General features: G+C 39.2%; 1 protein-coding gene and 1 long non-coding RNA gene across 2 annotated transcripts; both read right to left on the reverse strand.

The window, feature by feature from the left end:
- Positions 1 to 357: 357 nt before the first annotated feature.
- LOC149039576 (uncharacterized) lies at positions 358 to 7,315 on the reverse strand. Its single transcript, XM_089182937.1, has 9 exons — positions 5,041 to 7,315; positions 4,396 to 4,433; positions 2,785 to 4,271; positions 2,220 to 2,469; positions 1,859 to 1,925; positions 1,489 to 1,536; positions 1,265 to 1,366; positions 839 to 907; positions 358 to 753 (listed from the first exon to the last, which is right to left on the reverse strand). The coding sequence occupies exons 1-9, from the start codon at positions 5,255 to 5,257 to the stop codon at positions 470 to 472; spliced, it is 2,562 nt and encodes an 853-aa protein (XP_089039063.1). The 5' UTR covers positions 5,258 to 7,315; the 3' UTR covers positions 358 to 469.
- A 13,097-nt stretch (positions 7,316 to 20,412) lies between these two features.
- Positions 20,413 to 23,406, reverse strand: LOC149039577 (uncharacterized). The gene is made up of 2 exons (XR_016179584.1): positions 23,234 to 23,406; positions 20,413 to 22,350 (listed from the first exon to the last, which is right to left on the reverse strand). It is a non-coding gene; the product is annotated as an uncharacterized LOC149039577 (long non-coding RNA).
- Between the last annotated feature and the right edge of the window lie 2,378 nt (positions 23,407 to 25,784).

Consider the following 25,784-nt stretch of genomic DNA (forward strand, 5'->3'; position numbering starts at 1 on the left):
GTCATTGATTTACATTTCAAGCTCGAAAATTAAATTGAGCAAATGATATTGAAAAATTTGAGGCTACAAATAAATGTAAAAACATCCGTATAATTCTAATTATAATCACTCGCTGTGCGTCTGATAAGTTACAGATGACAGATGACGTCATGATATGGTAGCTGAGTTTGTCACTGATGTTCTTACCACATATTGACGTTTTCTTTAATCCTTTACTGTACAGACCCACGGCAACATGGAATATATATACATCATACAATAATAAAATAACATATCTTTGTAATGATGACGTTTACATCAATCCTCCAATAGATTAAAAGTAATCAAAACGCGTGTATAATTCAGCTTACCATGGTAAAGTCAATGAAAGCCCTTTATTACATACACGAAGTTATAAACATAGCTTTCCATGGTGAGAAAGAAGTCCATTTCCTAACTATCAGTTATTCCTCTACCGAGGATAGTATACTTAGCGAAAGCAAAATCTTTCAGCTAAGTCTCTTCGATTTAAACACTCGTGGCACAATGCTTGGCACAGAGCACGATACGTGGCATTCGAAGCGTTTTTTTCCTTCCACAACCGAAACATTCGATAAGCCTTCTCATACAAATCATGTCTCCCTTCATCAATATTATCAAGGTCTTCGTCGAGAATACCCAGCTGGCGTCCAAGCTTCCTCCAGTCTTTTGAGATGGAGTTCGACAGTCCCTGGTGATCATCACTACGTAGAGTGCCTTCTTTCAATTTTTTTCCTACGAGTATTGAAAGAAATGTCATAAAAAGAGCGCAGTAGAAGAATGAAAAAACCAGAATTTGATAAGAGTATATTTAACATACCTGCGAGAGACACTTCCTCGGGAATGAACGTCCCCCCCCCCCCCTGGTTTGTCTCTGGTCTATCGAAATCTGCAAATAAAAAGTGTATGATTGGATTTAAACTTGACCGCGTTGAATCTTGGTTAAACGAGAAAACAATGTAAAGAAATCAAAGCTATGGAGACAAATAACTCTTTAAGTAAGGTGGGGGGGGGGGGGGTAGGAAGGGAGGGGCTTCTTAAAATATTAGGGGGGCCTTCATTCGAGGTTGGACATTCAAATAAATTTGACCTGATAGCAGGGGTGCTCGAGGGGAGGCACTGATTCGGAGATCTTCGGCTTGAACTCAGTCTCTGAAGTGCCTGAACCAATTACGATGTTCTCGACATTTTAATATTACATTGTGTAACCTGTAAGATCGCGACCTTAAAAAGTGACATTTGTTACCTGTGCGAGCAATCTTAGCAGGAACCATTGATTGCGCAGTCTGGTACGGTAGTACTCGCTTTCCGAAATGAATAGAACTGCACCGCGCTAAAGAAGAGACCCCTGAGGAATACAAAGAAACCATCAATTCTGTTTCATTATTCAACATTACTTAGCAAGTCCCACGGTTAACGGAAACGAGGAAAAAGAAAGCAGGCACCCAAAAAGAGTGAGGGTCACGCAACCTGTTTTTCGCTCGCCAGCTCTTTCACTCCTCCCCACTGATTGAGAGCCTGGTAAAGGCAAATATATGTGGACCCCCGGAGTTAGCGAGTTTTGAAAAACACTCAAGGCTATAATTTCATTTTTTTAGTCCAGATATTATTTTATTTTCGGGAAAATGAGCTTGTTTCGTTGCGTTCAATTTAACATTGTCGGCCATAAGGTAACAAATTACTTCGTTGGCTTGTCCTAATGACGACAGGGGCAATGAAAACATAAATTTTTTTTCTTGGTCAGAAAATGTTGAGTTTTTGTGACAAACGTAGGACAACCAAGAAAAAGTTTAATCAAACTTTGCGCACGTTTCAAGTAAAATTAGTTATAATTAGTTACCCTTAGTCTGAGGAAAGCTTTGTAAAGACTGGCCACTGTGGTTTTTACCATTGGCATCGTCCAAGGCCTGAAGTCAATTAAATTACTCACAGTGTTAGTATTCTCCAAATAATCATACAAAGGGGAGATTCGGCAACTATAGGGACAAAAATGCTTTCGGGCAAAGTCCTGAGAGTCCTGAGATCAACTGGAACGTCAAATAGGAGACAAAAGGAACGTATTTCTTAGACGTTTTGAATATCATTTTCCAGTCTTTAGGCCGCTCAGTGCCATATCAAGGTCTGACCAAACCTGATTCGAATCCCCTTCGCAGGTTAAATACAACGAAAACCTGATCGCAAGGAACTTGAATTGGCTTTACCTGACTCCAAGTCTTGGGCGGACGAAACTTTGGACCCTGTGTACGCGTGCAAACGAAAGGCTTCCTTGTCAAGGAAACATAATGCGCACAATCATCGTGGCAACATTCTACTTCCGCATGCCAATAACACTTTCCGGTTCCACGAACAAACTCGCGTGGACACAAATTGCATCTAGCGCAGAGATCCCATGACACTGTTTGCAGCCAATGACACTCCTCGTGCAGCCTCTCCAAACTTGTCTTCAAAAAGCTAAAAGAGAGGGAGAGACTTTTGTCAAAGAGGTTGATATATTTTCTTGAAAATCTTTCACGTGGATACGTTAATGTCCGGAAAGTTCGTCATGTACACGATGTTCACCTGAGAGAAATGAAGTAAACTGTAGCCTCCTTTAAAACAACATCTTGACTATGACATCCATTACACTATCAAAGGGTTAACGATGTTACGAGCAAACCAAACTTGTCGGATCAATTCACATCGCATCAAAAACTACTTCCGATTTCACGAACTGGTAATGTAAAAGTTACCAACCGAATATAGAATGACTAACTTACGTGCACCTACCTTAAGACCTCTGAGCAAACGTTAGGCTCGGTCTTAACAGGGTCCATACTTGGATCGGTGTAATTCCATACGTGTACTTTGATAACACGCTTGTAGCAAACAAAATCAACTGCAGTGTGATCTCCCAAATAGAAACGAGCAAAGTTAGCCCAGAGCTTTGCCTGATCACAGGCAATTCGTCTTTGTACAGATTCGAAGAAAAGGACAACCATTCTTGAAAAGAGACCACCAGGGACGTACTGAGTGGTGAATGTGACATAAACGGGTGCAGGGCCTGGGTTAGCAGAAACGTCCGGCATAAATGCATCGTCAGGTGTGGAGGTCAGCATGCACGGAACAAGATACACGGAACCGCCATCTTTTCCCGTATATTCAAAAAGAAGGTTGAACTTCTTCATGAGGAAAAGTAAAGACTCCTTGATGTCGCCAACGCCCAGTTCTGTGCAAGAGTAATCAAGCAGCTTAGCATCAAGAATGCCGTACTTACCAAGATCTTTGCGGAGATTTGAAATGAAAGTGTTCTCTTCTGTCTGTTTTTCAACCGATATTATTTGACACAAAACATCAATCAACCACTTTGGACTCAAAAAAACCAGACTACCTGGATCGTCAGCCCTACCATGATAAACCACTGTGCCACGATCGTGCAAAAAGTTTAAAAGTACTTCATAGTCATCTTCGACCTCAAATTTGCAAATTTCGTCACAGATATTCTTTCGGAGGTCTTGCCTTGTGACATAATTTGTCCCCCTGCTCGCTAGATTACAAACTTCATTTTCCACCTGAAGCCACTTCAAAGGAACCTCAACTTGTGTATGTGGTAAGGTATCTGCAACCTTCAGAATCTCTTTCCGTAAGGCAACAACTTGGGGATCTTCTCCTACTAGTTCCTTACCCGCAAGAGTGTTGTTAACTGCAAATGTTTTTCCGATTATGTGATCACTGAATTCTCTTGCTGTCTCACAAATGATGTCTTTAACATTCCTAACCATGATTTCAGGGTCTCCTTGTACGAGGTCGGCGCGTGTTCCAACCAAAATGACAGGTGGTAATACTTCGCCATTCTTTTCGTGTTTGAAGGAATTCACCATGTCCATCCACCTCATAATGTGATCTAGGTTTGTGTCATTCTTGTCAGGAGACGGAATCTTAACTTCGTCGTAATCAGGCTCTTTCACGAAACATTGGGCTAGGGCAGAAAGATCTTTGGTAGGGTCAACCATTAGCAAATAAACTGCTTCACGCGAAGCGAGAATAGGATGAATAGCACGGTAAATGGCTTGACCACCAAAATCCATGCAAACTGGCCAAATGCCGTCATCCTTCACGGACTCTATCCTCAAGAGGTTTTCACTAGTTAGTCGCACCACTTCATCCGGCATGTCACTGTTTCGCTTCTCGTTATGCCCATTGTCCCCTTGTCTTATCGGAGAAATTTTATCTGAGTTCACCCGAGTCCTCGGTTCTAAGTCATGATCTCGCTTTCCCTGAATTGAAACGAAAACAGATAAAAGTCAATTCAATTAGCAAAGTTGGAATGGAAGTTGACCATTCATAAAAAGCATAAATATCACGTTTAAATATAAATGGACAATAAAATGTATTGAAAACCTTTGGCGAGCTCTTCGGTCCAACCTCATTGAAGAATTCTGAAAGAAAATTAGCTTTGATTAACTCCATTTAACCCAGTAATAGTTCGCTGTTGTGCTGTGGTTGTCGTTGCCGTTTTTTTTTTTCCTTTTTGTCTTTTTCCTTACTTTGACGGCTTGTTTTTCAGGTTTAAAAACGTAAGATTATAATTTTGCGTGTCAATAAAGTTGTAGAATACTCGAAAAAATTCCGTAAGGGTCTGTTGTTTACCTTGTTACGATGAAGTCGTGAGCTTAGCCATGCATACTGATTTACAAATAACATGATGTAATCATAAATTGTTCTAGAAGCATATCTTCAGGAGTGAAACTCGTGTCAAGCTGTTGTTGGTATCACTCGATAAGCCTTCAACAAAGATGTGTTGCAGACCTGCCGAGAAAACGGGTTAAATAACGCCGTAAAAATCCATTTTAAAAAATCGTCGTTACTTGTGTGCGAGCTGTTGAATTTTAAAACTCCAACAACAACCTGTCTCCTATCACGTCCCCTTCCGGTCTTAGTAGCACCTTGTAAAAGGTAATGTAACGTGCAACCTCTGTGATTTACTAGCGTAAAGTTTTTCAACAACACAGAAACCAAATCAACATTTTGTAATGAGGTACATACCCACGTTTGATCCTATTTCACCGATCATCCCCTCTGTTCTCTGTGTCTCATCAGTCTCTGTTTGCTTCGTAACTTCGCTGTCCACGTAAATTTCGTTTGGTGGTTCAGTTAATAACTGGTTACTAATATTTAGAGCACATTTGTAATGGAAGGTACTTTTTTCTTGTTCCTCTTTGGAATTCTTCCATGGTTTTTCACCAACATGTTTCAGAGGCATGTCTATTTGCACCCCCAATGTGCTCGATTCATCTTGTCTGAATAGTTCACCTTTCAGAGAACGTAAGACACTAGTTTTTCCAACCCGGTCTTGGCCAATCAACAAGATTTTAGCCCGCTTATCGAATGTCTTTCCCGTTTCAAGAGCTCTCTGATAAGCGGCCTTCGCGGTGGATCCTCTGGCCAAAATATAAGGCGGGACTGAGTGCACAGCCTGAAACTTGCTCAAAGAAGGGACATCAGCTCTCTCAGCCCTATTATTTTTGCGAAGAATGGTTTACACTCGCTCATTCCAATCCTTTGCCTGCTTAGGGATACCAATGACATGACAGATGTCGGCTAGGTTTCTGTAACACTCTGCCACAATCAAATTTTCAGGCCCCGACCTCTTTGCAAGAATGTTACGCGCACGCTCAAAGTTATCCTTTGCTTGTGCAAGATCACCAATGGAACCACATACGGTCCCCAAGCTACTGTAAGAATAAGCCGCGAGATCGTGCTCAGGTCCCAAATTCTTCAAACAAATATCCAGCGCATGACCATAAAAGTCCTTTGCTCCCTGAAATTCACCGCTGGCAAGAAATAAGTTCCCCAAGCCATAGTACCAAAATGCCAAGTCAACATACTCAGTTCCTAAATTCTTCAAACGAATATTCAGCGCACGACCATAATAGTCCTCTGCTTGCTGCAATTCCCCAAGGGCACCACATGTGGTCCCCAAGACATTGTAACAAAATGCCAAGTTAACATTCTCAGGTCCTAAATTCTTCAAAAAAATATTCAGCGCACGACCATAATAGTCCTTTGCTTCCTGAAATTCACCAAGGGAACAACATGTGGTCCCCAAGCCATAGTAACAAAATGCCAAGTCAACATTCTCAGGTCCTAAATTCTTCAAACGAATATTCAGCGCACGACCATGATAGTCCTTTGCTTCCTGAAATTCACCAAGGGAACAACATGTGGTCCCCAAGCCATAGTAACAAAATGCCAAGTCAACATTCTCAGGTCCTAAATTCTTCAAACGAATATTCAGCGCACGACCATAATAGTCCTTTGCTTGCTGCAATTCACCAAGGGAACGACATACGTTCCCCAAGCCATGGTAAGAAAATGCCAAGTCAACATGCTCAGGTCCCAAATTCTTCAAAAGAATATTCAGCGCACGACTATAACATTTCTTTGCTTTTTGAAATTCACCACAGTCATAAAATGCGTTCCCCAAGCCATGGTAAGAACCTGCCACGTCAACATGCTCAGGTCCTAAATTCTTCAAACGGAAATCCAGCTCACGAAGACGATTGTCCTTCGCTTGCTGAACATCACCATGGAACCCAGATACGGTTCCCATGATACTGTAAGAGGTTGCTGGGTCAGTCATGCTTAGGGCCACCCTTCTTCAAATAAATCTCCAGCGCACAATCCTGAAAGATGTTTCCTTGCTGTGGTTAACTTAATATGGTTTCCATGATGGTTCTTCGCCGGCTTGAGGTTATCAATGATTCCATAAATGGTAGTTATCTATGTAACTGACAACAAACTTGTTTTATTACAGCGACATGATAATCTAAAAAAAAGAGTTATAAAGGCTTGAAGATATCACAGGTGAGGAAGTTGAGTTTAGATTTAAATGTTAGGTTTAAAATAGAAAACGTTGATGCCCAGGATGAAAAAACCGTGTCGTGAATTAATCACTAAGCGAAAGGTTCGTTCAAGTCTCTAAACAAAACTTTCTGTCGCTCCTTCAAGCTCCAAATTCGTCTCTGAGATGCTAAGCCTTAACCGCCCCAGTCCCCACGACTAATCCCAGACTCTGACTCAGAGTCGTGGAGACTCCGCGACAAACGGCCTTACAAGTTCACTTTTTTTATAGAGAAAGACGAAATTACAAGAGTTTTCTTTGAGTCAAAAGATGAGAATAGAACACATATAGTGAATGGTTTTGACTGAAAAAGAATCAATATTACTGAAGAAATTCTAACCTGAAACAATTGTTAGGAAAGACCTCCTAGGCCAGTTACCTGAGGGGTTACAAATTCCACAAATTTCTCCTTCAAGAGGAGAGAACGATGGTTAACGGAAGTTTTAGATGCAAAAGATTACCTGGTGGAGATGGGTTTATATTCGAATTCTGCTCGTCTTTTTTTAAGTGTACTAGCAATGAACTCGCAACTTCTCTCAATGCTGCCGTGAAGATAGCTAACCATCAATCTCGCAACGAAGGGTGGTAATAAGTCTCGGTTATACCAACAGACACCTCTGAAAACTGCAAAAGAACAACTCGATTAGCATTTACACAACGGACAGTCACGATTTTTCACGCGGTTGGCTTATTTTCCTTGACACAAAAATATTAGAGATATGTTTTCGGTGTTCACGATTTCTTGTATTCCCTAATAACACAATACAGTCCAATTCATAGTCAGATCTTACATATAACACTTTCTCTGTAGATTCTATAAATCTACCATATAGAGATCTCTCAAACATGCTAAACTGAATTATTATGAAGAGATTAAACAACGAGAATTTCCTTTCAAATTTTTTTACAAAATTGTCCTACAGACAGAAGAACTTTCCCATTTCCAAAAAAAATTGATTTTTATTAAGATGGTGAGTTTTATTATTTAAGCCTACTGTTTAAATGAAAGATGATGTTATTTAGTGAATGGCACAGGTATACTCAGAAAAAATAATAACTCCGCGAGATGTCAATAGGGGTCGACCCGACAACCTTTCGATTAGTGGTTCGGAAGTTTGTCACCATGGACCTAGTTTAATGGCCAAGCCTGTCACGAGTCTCCTATAGCTCAGTAGTAGAGCATTCAAAGAACTCATCGGAAGATCGTATGTTCCACTCCTATTGGGAGCACTTGTAGTTCTTTTACTCCAAGTACGCCTGTGTCATTCACCACATAACATCTTCTATGATTAGTGTAAGAAACATTGAGACGTCCCACGCGAGAACGATTAACGTAACGAGATATATTGTTTTGTTTGTACAGTGCAGAAGTGATTTTGTTGATTGACGGACACGTGAGCCAAGTAATATAATCACATGTGCATAATAGACTTTGATTAGCACCCTTTTCGAAGCGAAGACGAGTTTTATGCGAAGTTACAAGGTTTTAGGTTTTACGATACGAATTAGATGTGGTAGTAAGTACGAATCAATAAAGGGAATCAAGAAATTACGTCTCGAAGTTTACAACAATTAGTATTGTTTGTCAATTGTAGAGATGATTACAATGATCACGGCTTCATAAGTGAAGACAAATGATTGACGTAAAACTTTACGCAACAAACTGGACAAAATGTATGTTTTACCACAATTTGTTCAAAATTATGCAATTTTACCGTATTACGGAAATGGAATGGGCAAAACATGCCATGTTCCACTGTGTAACAGAGCAAAAATATTTACTGAAGACAGAGCAATAAAATGGCCAAACTCAACGGTCCTAACCTTGAGTTTGTCTTTCGTTTAACTTTTGGGCTTATGCCTGTGAGCCTGCCTGCAATCTCTTAATGGTGCTGATGAATAAAGGGGGTAAATTTCTACAAAAACTTTAGTGCTGTGTCAGTGGGAGAGCATAACAGGGTATTTCAGTGTTAGCAACTGAGTTGATAACGTAAATTGGCCACTGTAAAGAGTGACATCAGCACAAGTGGAAAGAGGCCTTTGAGATTCGAGCCAGCAAGCAAAGCCAGTGTGGCATAGGTCTTTGGGGGAGGGGGGGGGGTTCATTTCCCAGCAAGAATCCTTAAGGACCTTGCACGCTCTTGTGTTGCCGTGACACGGAAACCTACAAGCTTCCCCACTCTCATTGCAATACCGAGGAGTGGGCTGCAAGCAAGCCCCATAACAGCATGCTTCCAGAACAGAAGAGACAAAAATTACTTCCAAGTAAGTAAGGGGGGCTATGAAGATCAAAAACAGATTCCACGAATTTAAACAATTTCACAGAATGTGTGGTGGTCTTCATCTTAAATATCGCCAAAAGAAGGGGGTAAATTTATCACCCACTTAGATAACTTTCAACCAAGCTCCTTAATGCCTAGGGGCATTAGATTGCATTCCTAGAAGGCAGTAGTAGGCTGCCATAGTTGGAAAATCATTTCTTAATGCCCCTGAAAGGTTTCTGACCCACAGGCCAGAACCCCAAGGAGAAATAACAGTAGTCCCTGCATGTAAACATATATATATGTAGAATTGATGAAAAAATTAAGAAAGGAAATTATCTGTGTATAGTGGGCTAAATTATCCTGATTTGAAAAAAGCTTAGTCATATTGAGCAGTTTCTTATGGGTAACTACAATGTCTCTTCCTTTCACTATATGTCACTCTCAGAGAATTTACAGAGGTGAGTATATTTCATTGTATTTATCTCTTTAGATGCAGAAGTCATTCCCCAGTGCCAGATAGAATTTTTTGATATGCAATTACTCAATATTTCAGACAAAAATAAGGAACAAAATCAACACACTCTATCCAATTTCATGATAATGTGCAAAGTGAAATCAGAGGTCAATTAAAAAAATATAAAATATCAACCAGTCATATGGATAAGCATCTCCCTAAGAAACTTCATTGTGTAGTATTTAATAAAACCTAGGTCCTTCCTTTAGTGGAAAAAAATAGTTTGAATAAGAAAAAAAAACCTGAAAATATTTGGTGTTATCCAGATTTTAGACATCTGCATTGGCACACATCTTATAAGTAACCACTAGGACACCAGCTATAAAATGCTATTGAAAATCTACTCCTTCAATGCTTCCTTTGAACCAGCCAAGCAAAACAAACAAACCAATCCAAAAAGATAGACAAAAGTGCAGTGTTATAAATTACCATCTGTTACAAATGGTATGCATGAAAAGAGAAATAAATTTGGATACTAGGGGCTGTTATTTCAAAAAACAAAGTTTAACCCTTGCTCATCCAAACTGTGCTCTCAACAATCTTAACCCTTTCACTCCCATGATCTCAGAAGCAATTCTCCTTACTGGCTGTCATACAGTTCTCAAAATGTTAGTTTGGAGAATTTGGTTTTGGATCAACTTATAATCCCTTAATTGATATTTTTCTTTATTCTCATTACTTGCCTTCTTGATATTGTATTGATATTGTAAGAAGAAATTCTGTCTTGGTCACTCATGGGAGTGAAACAGAAAATATCACCTATGCAGCAAAGTTTTTGCAAAACTGTCAAAAGGGCTTGTTTTAGCAAGAAAGATCTAATTACCGGTACCTCAAACCCCCCTCCCTGACAAACTTTCAAATTCCATTGATCATAAAAATCTGCTGCCCAATTTAGACTTTGTTCCAATAACAAATCCTTACTATTTCAATGTCATATCTTTTCACAAGAGAATGGAAATTAAATGTTATTTCATGGTTTGCATTTATCTTACTGTGTGGAAGACTCGTCACCAGTAAATTTGCCACTAAGCTCATTGGCTAATTAGGAAAAAATTAAAAGTTTTCAGCAACTCTTAGTTTGATTTTGAGTCTCATGAGCATCACCACAAGAATGCCATGAGCAATACCGCAGAGCCAAGCTGAAAGCTTGATAGTTTTTTCAAGATGGCAGAAGATGAGTCAAATGCACGTAACAATCAAAATGCAACCAATTTGATCCAATCAAAGAAATATCAAATGGACCATTGAACAACAAAGTCAAGCCTGTAAATATTTAAAATGTTCATCAAAGGAAAAGTAAACCAAATTGACAGTAACTTTTTGATTAAAAAAAAAACAAACGACAAGATCGACAAGAAATGGTTTCAATCCCACACATTTATTTTTGTCTACAAAGCAAGTGATTTAAGAGGCTGTCTCTCTTATTTCCACCCGGTCAATTTTGCGTCAAAAATAATTTTGCCTGAAACTCTGTTAACAGAAAGACTTTACCTAGGAAAGAACTAAATTAGATTTGGTTTGATTCGAAATAATTTTCTGACTGCATTACGGGCCATAATTATTTCCCAGTCCGTAGGGACCGTCGCAACGTCTCTAAAATTGAAAAATAGGCATATTTTGTAACGTTGTAAAATATTTGATTCGCATAGTTAAGCCACAGAATTTATATCAGATTGCTTAAAAACCTTTCTAGTTTGCCAAGAAAGTTAGAATTTGCCCTCTCAACAAATTTGAAAAGGCGAATTTTAGCATATTCTGACCACTAGAAATCGCCATCGGCCGATGGCCGTAAATAACCTTGATTAAGACGCTAAGTTTTGGGATTTGGGACCTGGTTGACGATTCTATCCTACACAGCCGTTAAGTTTAGACCTTTATAGGCAAAAATATGCAAAAACCCCTGTACGTTTTCGATTTTTTAAAAGTTATGACCGTTTGAATCAGCACATGTACGAGCATTCGCGATTTTTTCGCCTACACCAAAATCGAACCACTGGAGCAGATTTCGTCATAAATACAGCTTACCCGCTTTGCAGCCCGGCTTCATGGCTCACTTCAGAATTTTTCTAATAACCAAACTGGTGAAATCCATGATAACTTCAACAAATAGCTAGGTATTGCCTTCGAAAAGTAGGCGGCATCCATCGTGATTCGTGGTATCAAAACAATTGCCGGAATTGGCCACATTTCGCGGTGAATCACCCATTTAACATCGCTGCAGAGCTGAATTTTTTCCAAAATCAGAATACAAACTCTCCATGTCTGGAAGCTGAGGGAGAAATGAAGGTTTTAGGCTTCTGAAGTGAAGAATTAATCGCTTAAATTTAGATCCAGTTCGATGTTATACTGTTCTCACAAAGGTCCGCACAAAAGAGAAGACCGCTGATAGCTTGTGCCGTACGTTGTGCCATGTGGTTTTGTTTTGTATCCCAAAGTAATATTTGGGCAGAAAAATTTTGGATGAAAAGAATAAATGCTTTTACCTGGAGTTTGATATCATATAATGAATAAATCAATTTCAAATATCCTGAGCTTGCTTCTCTCGGTTCCGCGTCGATTGTGTCCACAGAACAGCAACCTGTCAATAGCCGGAGAAATCGGCTACCAACGTGTTAAAAACTTGACACATGCTTCGTATGAATAGATGTTATAAGTTTTGCTTTTGGTAAATTTTCAATCGATTTCATCAAAACATTTCACCGACTACTAGATATTATAATATATTACACTATAACAACGCCGTCAGAAATTGATATCGGAAGTAAAGGTAGTTTGTATCTGTAGAGCATATTCTACACTTTCAGCCACCGTATAAGACATTGTCTACATAAGTCTACTGAGAAACACACTGACAATCACTAATCACGTCCGACAGTTTGTGTATGAGGATCTGTTTTTTGTATCTCAATTTTACAGGGATCTCAAAATGACTACAGATGGCTCTCAACAAAACCACATTGAATTTCTGAAGTGTGTTATTGTGGTAACGTTCACAGAGGTCCTACGTATCGTAGCAGATTGGATGTGAGACTTTGATCTCTTTGTTAACTTTGTCTACCAGATCTTATCTCTCGGAATTTTCCTGGACGCATTGGATATCTTCCTCCTCATCCAGTGATATCCCGATCACACCCTGATCTTTTCGCCGCATTGCTGCTAGCCGGGAGAAAAAGCTCTAAACTTGGTTCTTTGTCAGCTACTGTTCTCTAGTGAACAAACGTGCATTTGATTCATTTTTCGCATTTCGCATGTACACTGCAACTTGGGCGGGGTCGGCCTTTCGCCCAGTTCTTTCTCCAAGTGTAAACCGTGCCGTTAGGTATTCTTTTACCTTCTCTGAAAATCTAACGCTGCCCCTTGGTTTGCTCACGGCCCATCCTGTTCGTAAAGACAAGTGGGGCGAATTATCCACGGAAGAAGTGAGTGGTGTACTAGAATCTAACGAACAGCTCGAACACTCGATACCAGCGGTATCTATCGACGAGAACTTAAGGGCCCAGTCCCTTTTGATTGCATCATACTGGCTTTAACCTGCTGACTGTATGCTTTCCAACGTCCAGGTGCAGCTCCAGCTGCGAAAAGGTTTCGAACACTTCAACACATCCAAACACAGAGCATTCAAACAATGGCGTTCTACTCTCTGTTTCCTTGCTGCCCTTTGAACGACGCTTGACCAAACGTTTTTCAGGAGGATCATAAAACCCTTGAGATTCTATGGTTTGAAGGGACGTTTGACCTTGGTGCTTGATATAAATTACGTCATATGGAATGTACTTCCCTTTACCGATGCCATAACATTTCCAAACTCTCAGATATCTCCATATTCGAATCGAAGTTGTGGAAGCTACTAAAATGCTCGATCTTATTTATACAGAGTGTTCTTTGATTCGTCTACTATTCTTACTGCAGCTGTTGTTCCCTTCACTGGGTGTTTCGTCAATGCGTATCCTCTGTCCAATGAAAGCTTTAACAACCTCGCTGAAGACTCGCTACAGACTGAAGCCTCTCTGGTTTCGAAAAAGCACTTGCATGCCATATTACACTTGCAGGCCTTCCAAAAAAAAAATAAAGGGTTAGCGGGTTCGCCCGCAATGATTAATGCGGACCTTTGTTATGCGCGATAGTGCAATCGTTCAGCTTTAAATTCCAAAACGCCAAACTTTGACACATAGACTTACAAGGGGAGTTCTATGACTGATTCTTGAAGAGAATACAGCTGCAATCCAAAGTTTCAACGGGACATTAAGCGCGAAACATGGCTTTAGTTTTCGAGTTTAGTTCGCAACAACGAGTCAAAGAAGAGTATCGACAGATGCCGACCGCTTAATTTTGGAGGTATTTGCTTGAGTTATCATAAAGTCCAGTTCACCAGTTTGGGAAGGGAGGAATATCTGAAATTTCACATAAACCCATGATTTCTCTGGCTATTGACAGGTTGCTGTTCTGTGGACACAATCGACGCGGAACCGAGAGAAGCAAGCTCAGGATATTTGAAATTGATTTATTCATTATATGATATCAAACTCCAGGTAAAAGCATTTATTCTTTTCATCCAAAATTTTTCTGCCCAAATATTACTTTGGGATACAAAACAAAACCATATGGCACAACGTACGGCACAAGCTATCAGCGGTCTTCTCTTTTGTGCGGACCTTTGTGAGAACAGTATAACATCGAACTGGATCTAAATTTAAGCGATTAATTCTTCACTTCAGAAGCCTAAAACCTTCATTTCTCCCTCAGCTTCCAGACATGGAGAGTTTATATTCTGATTTTGGAAAAAATTCAGCTCTGCAGCGATGTTAAATGGGTGATTCACCGCGAAATGTGGCCAATTCCGGCAATTGTTTTGATACCACGAATCACGATGGATGCCGCCTACTTTTCGAAGGCATTACCTAGCTATTTGTTGAAGTTATCATGGATTTCACCAATTTGGTTATTAGAAAAATTCTGAAGTGAGCCATGAAGCCGGGCTGCAAAGCGGGTAAGCTGTATTTATGACGAAATCTGCTCCAGTGGTTCGATTTTGGTGTAGGCGGAAAAATCGCGAATGCTCGTACATGTGCTGATTCAAACGGTCATAACTTTTAAAAAATCGAAAACGTACAGGGGTTTTTGCATATTTTTGCCTATAAAGGTCTAAACTTAACGGCTGTGTAGGATAGAATCGTCAACCAGGTCCCAAATCCCAAAACTTAGCGTCTTAATCAAGGTTATTTACGGCCATCGGCCGATGGCGATTTCTAGTGGTCAGAATATGCTAAAATTCGCCTTTTCAAATTTGTCGAGAGGGCAAATTCTAACTTTCTTGGCAAACTAGAAAGGTTTTTAAGCAATCTGATATAAATTCTGTGGCTTAACTATGCGAATCAAATATTTTACAACGTTACAAAATATGCCTATTTTTCAATTTTAGAAACGTTGCGACGGTCCCTACGGACTGGGAAATAATTATGGCCCGTAATGCAGTCAGAAAATTATTTCGAATCAAACCAAATCTAATTTAGTTCTTTCCTAGGTAAAGTCTTTCTGTTAACAGAGTTTCAGGCAAAATTATTTTTGACGCAAAATTGACCGGGTGGAAATAAGAGAGACAGCCTCTTAAACGCTCACAAGGAAATCATCTTAACCTTTTTACCCATAACAACCACAAGCAATAAGCTAATGCTCAAGCAAACATGCAGTTTTTAATCAAACATTTAATAGCCATATTTAAAGTGGCTCCATAGAGTTTTTTGACCATGCGAGATCTGGACCCAAACATGGTGGAGCTTTAAAAATATCGCCAAACAAAACAAATATGGCAGTTCAATACAACTGCATGACTCAGATCAAGAGGTATGTAAAAGATATATATCCACATTATGGACTCTGAGAATTCCAGCAACAACACCTAAGATATTTCTAGACCTTTTACACCTGAAAAAGGCCAATACAACACTCACTGCATTTTCAGTTGCTTCAAGAAGACCTCAAAAATAAAGAAAACGATGAGGAAATCATCAAGTAAAGGCTAAAAAATTTGGTCATGGAAACCTGAATTACAAAGATGGCTGCAAGGAAAAGGAACCACCTACAAAACATGCTCTAAGGTTATCTCAGGTAAGTAACCTACAATGTTCAGGATGTTTGGTTTTTTCTGTCCTAGGAAGATAAAATTATTGTTTTGATCAATCATGAAGTTTTGGTCCCAAAAGTGGCTCTGATTTCCACCAACAGACAGCAGCTAAAAATCTTCAAGGAACTCAAGTTGTTGACAAACAAACATTTGCACAAGGTCTCAAGGAATGTTCATTTTGTAAGCACGGTAAATATGAACAGTTTCTATTTTTACGACAATAATAACCAAGTGACATGCACTATGAGAATTATATTTGCCATACTGCAGCATTTCAATGACGCTTGCAAGGATTCCTCAAAATGAATTGCTTAAAGGTATGTACTTTATTATCTTTCATGGAACAACTACAGAATACAGGGCCACCACTGTCCAGCATTGCTTGTGTTCTACATGTATGTCCAAGAATTTTGCAAGTCCAAAATAAACATACCAAATGAATACACATGATCCATGATTCAAAAGTCTACACATGCTCGGATACCAATCTTGGCAAATTTCTATTCCATTACGTAATGTTTTGTGACAAAGAAAATAGGGATCTTTCAAGTAAAATTTATCATATTTCCTTCAGTGGAATTTCCTAAGATTTGCTGAACCATTGAGCATATTTGTGTCCTTCCTAGTGCCTGTCAATAAAAAAAATTCATAGGACCAAATTTGAGATAGAGGAAGAAAACACAAAATTCCAAATAGCAAGAAAATTTCTTTTCTCACCCTATTTTTTTTCAGCTTTTAAATGATTGTCAGGACAATTTTCACAACTTGTGAAAATTTTGAGAGATTTCACCAAAGAAAATTGAAGAAAATCAAAGGCAAAGCCAAATTATCACCAGCAAGCACTTCCCTTTGTGGAACCCTAGCTTAATAATAAAAATAATTTTATTAATATATACTACAGCAAACGACAGTCCAATCCTTGCTTGTCACCTTTTGAATACTTTTAATGACATAGAAAAGGGAAAACATGAAAAATTTCCTAGAAAAACAATACACTGGTGGACACACCAATGTTGAGCAAACACCCTATGGAGCCACCTAAATACAATTACAACAATCACCACCAGATGAGTGTTTGGTGGTGAGGTAACACACTTTAGTGGCAAGATTAATAATTTAACACAAAGTTGATCAATTACAGATATTCTGTTGATTGACTGCTTTGATTTGAGCTTTACCAAAACTTGACAAAACAAGACTTGCATGTTTTAAAACACCCTGACTTACTGGTTTTTGTAGTTATTTTAAACTCTGTGAGACAATTGGATATGGCCACTTAAAAGCACAAATTTTACACTTTGATGCCAAGCTCACTGGTGGCCAGTCTTCCTGATGGCAAGGTGACTGGGTACCTATGTAATTATTGACTGATCAACAGTGTGAGTATTACAAATGTTCTTAAGACAAGCGATCTACATGTAGCTTTGGACGTTTGATGGTTTGTTTGAACTCCAAAGCTATTAAAAACCTCATGGCCGCCAAAATTACCCAAATCCATCTCCACAACTCTTCTAATGCTGAGCGCCTTATTTTTTAACGTAAGCTACATGCAAATTGAGAAATTGATCTCCCTTGATAAATCATTTCTATAATGAAAACTTAATATCACCAGAAAGCGGAGGCAAGTATAGTGAGAATTACTACTAGATACAAATGTATTCGCCAAGAAATGACGTTTATCAATGTGTATCTTTAAAAAATTAGTTGTAACAAAAATGCATGAAAATACACACTAACATGACCACAAAATTATTACGGGATATTTTTGAGTGCTGAGATTGCAAAAGCTGCCTCCGTCGAGATAATAAGGTATTTTAGAAGCCGATTCGTTTTGATTTGGATTCCATGTGACTTAAACAAGAGTACAACTCATGACAGCAGTCTGCAGCGATCAAATAGGGTAACCAATCTGTAAATCTCCGTTGACTCACCTTGACTGAAATATTTGGCGGCTAAGTTATCTGTACTGATCATTAGCAAAGGTAGTATGGTGTACTTACCGGCTTAGGACGTTTAACACGGATTAAGTGCCAACCAACTACAGCTTTCAGTGGCCGATCGAAGATGTAAATGGTTCGTCAGCAGGAATCAGAATGAGGATGTTACGATCAACGTTAGGACACCGCGCATAAACATAACTCAACAAAGTTAATGGCTGCTAAACGGAAGACCAGGAGGTTTAACGTCATGATAATTAAGTCACGTGATACGGAAATACAAGCCAATTTATGCAGAAGGTGATCACGCCACCGATCACGGGGAGGCTCACGGGAAGGGCAGAGCTAAATAAAATTATGCTACGTCAAATTTATGCGGTCAATAACGCGGACCCAAGCGCACAAGGTTTAAAATTCATCGAAATTTGCAGAGACAAACGGGGCTGGAGGCATTTCCTCTCTCCAATGTTTTTAAGGAGAAAATTACATTTTCAAAATATTTTGGGGGTGTACAAAGTTTTTGGAGGTTTCCCTTTAAAAGAAAAGTGACAAGGGAAACAACACTTAGAAGTAACAGAATGGAAAATCAAACATGAAAGCCACTCAAAATCTGTTTTCTGCGGACTTTTCCGCGCCAAAGCCAAGCGCTTGCCCAGACGTTATTCAACTCCGTCCAGGATGGGAAGTGGTCCGGGATTCGAGACCGCGCGCTTAAGATCAGCGGGAAAACGCCGCAAATCAACTATGTCATGTAAGATGAATTAGTTCATCCTGTAAGAAAATCTCAATAGCGCAGCGCCTTCGACTTGAAGTAAACACCAAGTCAAAATAATGCTGTCTTTTATTCGATGGTTATGAGAAAATTAAGTAACTAGTGCGCAACAACATGATAATCTACACCATCTTTGAAAATTTCAACTGGCAAAAAAAGCAAGACTCCTGGAACGTTCAACTAGTCTTTGTTTCTATACAAATATCTGCGAATGATTTACCGTGATTATTGTCAGTGAAAGAAAAATCTGATTTTGCAATAAAAGCCTTCCTTATAAAGACGCCACATCGGTAATGCTGCTGAAGGATCGCTTTTTTAATCAAATATTAATCATTGTTTGATAAAACCGCGTCTAAACTATCTTCTGAATAGCTGAATCTTTTATCTGAACATCTTCTTTTTGCAAACAGTGTCAAGAGGGCCAAAAGTTAGCAGTCGAAAGCCATTTATTTCATGAAGACAACCCTCTTATAGAGAATATGAAAGGCCCAGTGCTTGTGTAAAACCGTGTAAATAACCGGCCCAAACAGTTTAATAAGCACTACGGTGTTCACTTCAGTAAATACATTAAATGTAAGATATGTTAAAGTTCAAAAGGGAATCAGGTGGACAATCAGACATGGTTTGATGCTAGCTACTCCGGTTTAGAGATTTAATGAATGTAACCGAGAATTTATAATTTATAATTTATAGCCCCAACGTTTCGACTTTCCTGTGTAGTGCCTTCATCAGGGGTGATCGAATCGCGTTAAATGTACTTGCCTGACTTTCCTTAACAAACACATTATCTGATTTTAGGAGTTCTCTCATTCAATTTAGAAGTCCCCCTTGGGTGTGGGGAGGAGGAGGGCAACGCCAATACAATCCATTTGGTTTTATCAACTGAGAAGATAACGAAAATTGGCCGTCGTGAAGACTCTCTAACTAGACTCTGCAAGTATTAGCCCCTTTTCAGAACGAACCGACGACTGACGGTCTAACGATCGAAACGTTAGCTTTGGGAACTCTTTACCGTGACTAATCTAAATTATCAACTCAGTTGATAAAACAAAATTATTTTTTAATACTCCCAGCTCACCCTCTTAACTGACGTAGCACCACAGTTTCTTTAAAAACTTACCCATTTTATTGAATAAAGTCCCGTGGAAAATAATAAAGAGTGCTAAACGATTACATCTAATTGTGTTCACCGCGTAACAGTCAATAGCGAGGTTAAGATCCAAACGACAGGGCTTGTCTACGACGGCTGACTTGGTCGAGGGGGAATGGAGAGAGGTCGCCGTTGCAATGGCAGGAATATTATTGCACAGACGTCAATGTGGTCATTATGTCATGAGAAAGGCATCTCAAAATTTCCATTGTTTTTTCCCACCATCCCCTCCCCCGCACCTTCTTGCTGATGTGTACCTCACAAACTTATTACTGGAGTTTGACACGCGAACAGGGTTACAGTCACATAAAGCGCCGATTCGCGAACGAGAGGTCTTCAATTTTGACGAGACGGCTGAATTCGTATGTAAATTGATCATCCAGTTTCCAAATGCCATAGAGCAGCCCATCATATTATAACGTGACTCAACCATATCCCGGCACTTTGAGGTATAACCCGAAAGCGTTATCATGGAAGTAGCTCACAGAACGGGAATGTTCTCTCGAGGGGAGGGGAATTTCGGTAGGGGCATGCCGCCTGGTCCTCCAAAGCTGACCCTATGTTAGACCAAAAGTTATTATTTTACACACCCACTTTACAACTGACCCCTCAAATCCATTCCCGTTTTCATACCTACTCTCCTCTAGTTTTGTAGTAGGGAAATGGAGATGAGGTTAAGAGTTTGGTACCGGATTGAAGAGTTGGTTAAGTCTATCCGAAAAAATATCTCGGTTATTTCCCTTTCTCTTGTATTCATTTTAACTTGATAAATAAAACACAATACTCATACTCTAAGATCACAATAACGGATATCTTTTCCCGGCCGTTTACAGACAAAACGGCACAAAACGAGTTACCCTCCCCCTCCCCTTAGTTGTTAACAGTCGCTTTCCAAAACTTCTTATGCTTCCAGCTTAACTCTGTTCCCCGATGAAAATATTTTTAAGAATCATTCCGTGCCACACCTACGCTAATAGCAAAAACAGATCGCAGACATCAGCAAGGTTCTCATGGTGGGTCTAAATATAAAATGCTGCTATTACAAATCGATTAACCAGCTAAAGAAAGTCGTCTCATCTGCCAGCCACAGAGCTCTGCAGAATCAACAAAATATTGCGCAAAATTTATTTTCACTTTTCTGGACGTTGCATTAAGTATGGCGGTTTTTCACGAGCCCTGATTTTAAAATTGAGCTTCCTATGCGTGCTAAGCGGTCGGCCTGGCTTAGATCTTGCTGTCTCCGGCGCGGAGATTGCCTCACCTTAACATTGGCCGCGGCATCCGAAAGCAACTTTCCGTCAACATTTCCGGCTTCGATTTAGCGAGCTCTTGCAAGAATACTAGCACTTTGAACATTGTTATTGAAAAATTCCTAATCGTTTATAATCGCTGAAGGAAACGAAGCTAAGGAGAAAATAAAGAACTGTTTTTTCTGAACAGCAACATTTGAAAAATCTTGGTCTTGAGAACCAGAAAACCTTTGCAAGCTTAATTTGAGGCATCGTTCATATCAAAACCTTTACATCATATTCCTTACTCCGATCCGAACTAAGATAGATCTTACGCTACGAAATGCAAATTTCCCGCTCCATTATGTCTTATTAATCATTGTTATAGAAAAGTTTGGGGTTACAACAAATATCCTAAGCTTGAGATACTTCGTTATTTACCTCTCGTAAATCCGGGACAGCAGCTCTCGCGATCTGCTATAGACAGCTCTCTTCAAAAGTCTAACAAAAATCCGAGGTAAGTTACTCCTTTACTTGAGAATTTCTCACCCCTTTTTTTTCTGACTGAGGGAAAGAGTTGTTTATTTCGTATGGAATCCGACGAGCCTAGGATAGAGCTAGTCATGGCTAAACAAAAAAACATGATCAGATCTGATTCCAGACGTTACCATTTCGAAGGCAAGTTTAAATTTGTCCACGTCAACTCAGCGAGCTCATTTGATTACTGAGTCATGCTTTTGACCTGATCCCCTGGTAGCCTTACATAAGTAACTCTGCAAACTTTACTCAAGGAACTGATATCCTTTCGCCTCAACTGACAATGAAATAGTGGTATTTTCGTCACTGCTGTGTTTCCTGCACAACAGATGTGACCAGAAGGGAACAATATACTTAAAATAAAACATTTTAAACAATTCTCGGAACTGTGAGCGCCACTATTTGATTACAAAAGAGTCTGACCATAAGAATTAATAGAAGCAATATGACGGATTAAGCAAGATTGCATCGAGACAGGACGTTTCTCAACCGAAGGAAAAGGAACACATCATTGCCTTTTCAATATATATATACTTGTTTTGTGAATAGCATTGTGCTGAAATCTTTCAAAAACCATCCAGTAACCTTGACATGCTGTGGCTTTTTGCTGCACATATTTAAAGAACAAGCAAGGAGCGTTTGACATTCTTCACTTGATGCAGTCGGCACAAGATTGCACTTCGCTTCAGTTTTCATAACAATGCACAGGAGTAATCTCAGAAGATCTTCTCCTACGTTTCCTTCTCTTTACAACAAAAGGCTCCCTAGTTAGCTGAGCAAACGACTGCATGAGTGCTGAGCCCACTAAGCTTCATTCGGTTTTCTATCTGTGACGTTTGTATTACTGTCTGAGGTCGAGTGTGGCTCCTCTCGCAGCCGATCAGAACCTTTGAAGAACAAAGGGTTGTATACAGTTGAACCTCTTGCCCTAATAAACAGACAAAGACAGAAAGCTTAGTTAAAATAGTAAATGCTAAACTCCTTGTAAAGCCAAACTCGTTTCATTCAACCCCTTTTGAGGGTTACAACAAGCAGCCGAGTGCACTGGAATGTGCATCAGTACCAAAGATGGCAAACAATAGCGATCGATTCCGAAGGGTTTTCTCATGGTTCTCCAATATTACTCCCTGCAAATTGAAAATCTCTCCAAACCCAAATTTTACTTGGAGAACGGATGACACGAAAAGCTCCTTCGTGATGGTGCCACTGCTAAAATCCAAAATATATTTCATGCCATGTCTACTCTGAATCAAAATTGTACAAACTCTAATCAGTTCACCACTTATTTGTTACGGCAGTTGAACGATAAATTGTTATACTAAAGTCGCAATTCGTGTGACAAATTAAAACTTTGGTAAGTTTCAGCCCAGCCAGTTTATATAATTCAGATTCGGCACAAACCAACAACAAGAATAAATCAATTAATCTCTGCCTTAAACTATAGTTTAAGTTTATTACTTAGAGTCACCCATTCAGCTGCAAGCTTTGCGTAATTTTGCATCACTTTCTATGATTCCTGAGACGGACTCAGTGAAAAAGGATATTTATGGCTCAATCTAAATGGCAAAAGTTTTCCAAATGCGTGAAAATAACTATCGACGGATCCGTGAGTTCTCCCTCTAATCTTAGGAATATCACACACTGTGATCAAATAAAATGGACAAACTTTCGCGTCCAAATAAATTGGTACATGGCATTACAAATTGCGTTATAGGCTCACTCTTTTCCAAGACTCTGGAGACACAACACTAGGGAATCTTCACAGCTGCCTGTTTGTTTCGTGCACCCTAAAAGAAACATGGATAATTTACCTCTTATCTCAGTTTCGGTACTTGACCATCAATCCAAATATTTGCATTGCTTTTTAGGACTTGTCCCTGATTTCTTCGTACGTTTGCTTAGCACATTCAAACAAGAAGTTCTAGGGAACCGTATTCCACTACAAACAATACTTCTATTTAGGCGCTTCCCGTAGAATCTAAACGCAGCTCGAGTAATTGTATTTTCTGTAAATTCTCCGCCTGAAAGTGAGATTTATAAGTTTTGTTTGTAAATAAAACATGTCATCGAATGAAACCTTGACAAAATATTTTTATTCGACCATCTTATCCACGTAAAAGTTTTCATAAATGATGTATGGCTGTCACGTCGGATTTCGTGTAAACCAAGTGTCAAGTGCGTTTAATACGTCGGCGAGGTTGTTGAAACACGGAGAATTCTGCTCCACATAAGGAACACATTAGATACGTAGGAATATTTTAATTAGTTCGGATAGGGAAGGCGGCGTGAAGCAATATGCATAGACTCTAACAGTGCGGCTTGTTGAAACTCAGGCTTAAGATCGCTATCAACTTATGAGGGGCCGATGAAATCCAATCTAGTGGCGATTAAAAGATTGTACCACATGCCATTTGCTTTTAATTAAAACTGGAAAAGTTGAAAGGCAATTAGATAAGAATTCTGTCAAGATTTTACGAGCTTTCCTTCCAGAAATTGAGTCTGGTTTTCCGAAGGGTGGTCTGAAATGTAAGAATTGCTAGCCAAACGCACCAGTTTATGTCGTTACAGTAATTCTCTCATTGCTTCATATAGTTTCTGTCCACACAATAAATCCGTTGTTTCTCTGACCTACTATCAACGAGGCCATTTTCCAAAGGAAACGGCACTTAGAAGCCACTTGGCGGTCAGAAGTTTGTCAAACATACTTACAAAAATTTAAACAGAGCCACAAAATAAAATCACCAAAATATTTGTGATCGATCGCAACGTTCAAGTTACCAGGGAAGAAGCTATTTGAATTCACGTGTGTACCCTTAGAAAACTTTTTACGCAAATTTCGCGACCGTGGTCCGATGTGAGCTACAGAGGAATTATTACATTGGTCACTTTATAATTGCAAAATAAATACTATATTGTGCACATATGATCAGCTTATTTAACTTTTTAACTGGAATCTCAAGAAAAAGTCAAAACTCTAACCTAAATTATAGAAAGAAATCTCAAAGACACCATGACAGCGGATTTCTTGACGCCAGTGTAAGGTCTTACTTTGGTTTGAACCGCGTATGACTGCCTTCTTAACTTGGTATAAAAACCGTCGACCGCGCTCGTCTACACGGCACGTTTATACGCGCGCACAAAATTTAACTTTGTCAATCCGTTGCTTTTCTTCTACCCCTGATAAATAAAGTGAAGAAAAAACGCACAAACACAAAGTAAATGATACACCATCAACGGACCAGCGGTACTGTTATCGACAGTGGAGATCATGATGTTCGAGTCACTAGGCGAAGCTAGAGGATAAAGAGAAAGGTACGCCTAATATTGCCGGGAAACAACGTAGTTTTGTGAAAGTATAATCTGTTCATGTTGTCCTTCAGCAGCATAATTACAAATATAAAACTGTTCTAATGAGGTCTTAAACTGCTGTTTAAAAGTAAAATCTAAAACGCAAGCTTTCGCCGATCAACGGCATCATCAGGGATGAGAAAATACTTCGGGCGTACTAAATATCCAAGGTCACAAAAGTAGCATAAAAAGCTGCGTTCACAAAGAAATGTGACAAAGACAACGAAGAGTGTGGAAAATTATGTGACTGTGTAATACCGTCCGACCGTTTCGTTCATGGTTTTGTTTTACACTAAAAATATGGTGCTCAGTTGTTGTTGCTTCCGTATTTGCTATCCATTTCCCTATGCTTTTAGATAGTGGCACAAGAAAATTTCTGATAAAAACTACTTATAATCACACCATTTAATGTTGTAAATTTAAAAAATGATATTGAAAAAACTGTAGAGTTTTCCGTGCGCTTCAACACTAATTAACGCGCATTATACCTACTACCTTTCACCACTACATGCACTTGCGTTGAACCATGGTTGTCGCTAACTAACAAATTTTACTACACAGCAAAACTGAGTGGTTTCCATATGGTTTGAAACTCTTTAACGTATATTTACATTGAGTAATAAATGTTTACAATATTTAAATTTCTCAATGAAGTTTTTCACGGGTTATATAATAAACAACATCTATTTTTAAATGTCATTGATTTACATTTCAAGCTCAAAAATTAAATTGGGCAAATGATACTGAAAAATTTGAGGCTACAAATAAATGGAAAAACATCCGTATAATTCTAATTATAATCACTCGCTGTGCGTCTGATAAGTTACAGATGACAGATGACGTCATGATATGGTAGCTGAGTTTGTCACTGATGTTCCTACCACATATTGACGTTTTCTTTGATCTTTTACTGTACAGACCCACGGCAACATGGAATCTATTTACATCGTACAATAATAAAATAACATATCCTTGTAATGATGACGTCATCTTTACATCAATCCTTCAATAGAT

Source organism: Pocillopora damicornis, chromosome 9 (genome assembly GCF_964200805.1).
Source record: "Pocillopora damicornis chromosome 9, jaPocDami1.2, whole genome shotgun sequence".
NCBI classification, from domain to species: domain Eukaryota; kingdom Metazoa; phylum Cnidaria; class Anthozoa; order Scleractinia; family Pocilloporidae; genus Pocillopora; species Pocillopora damicornis.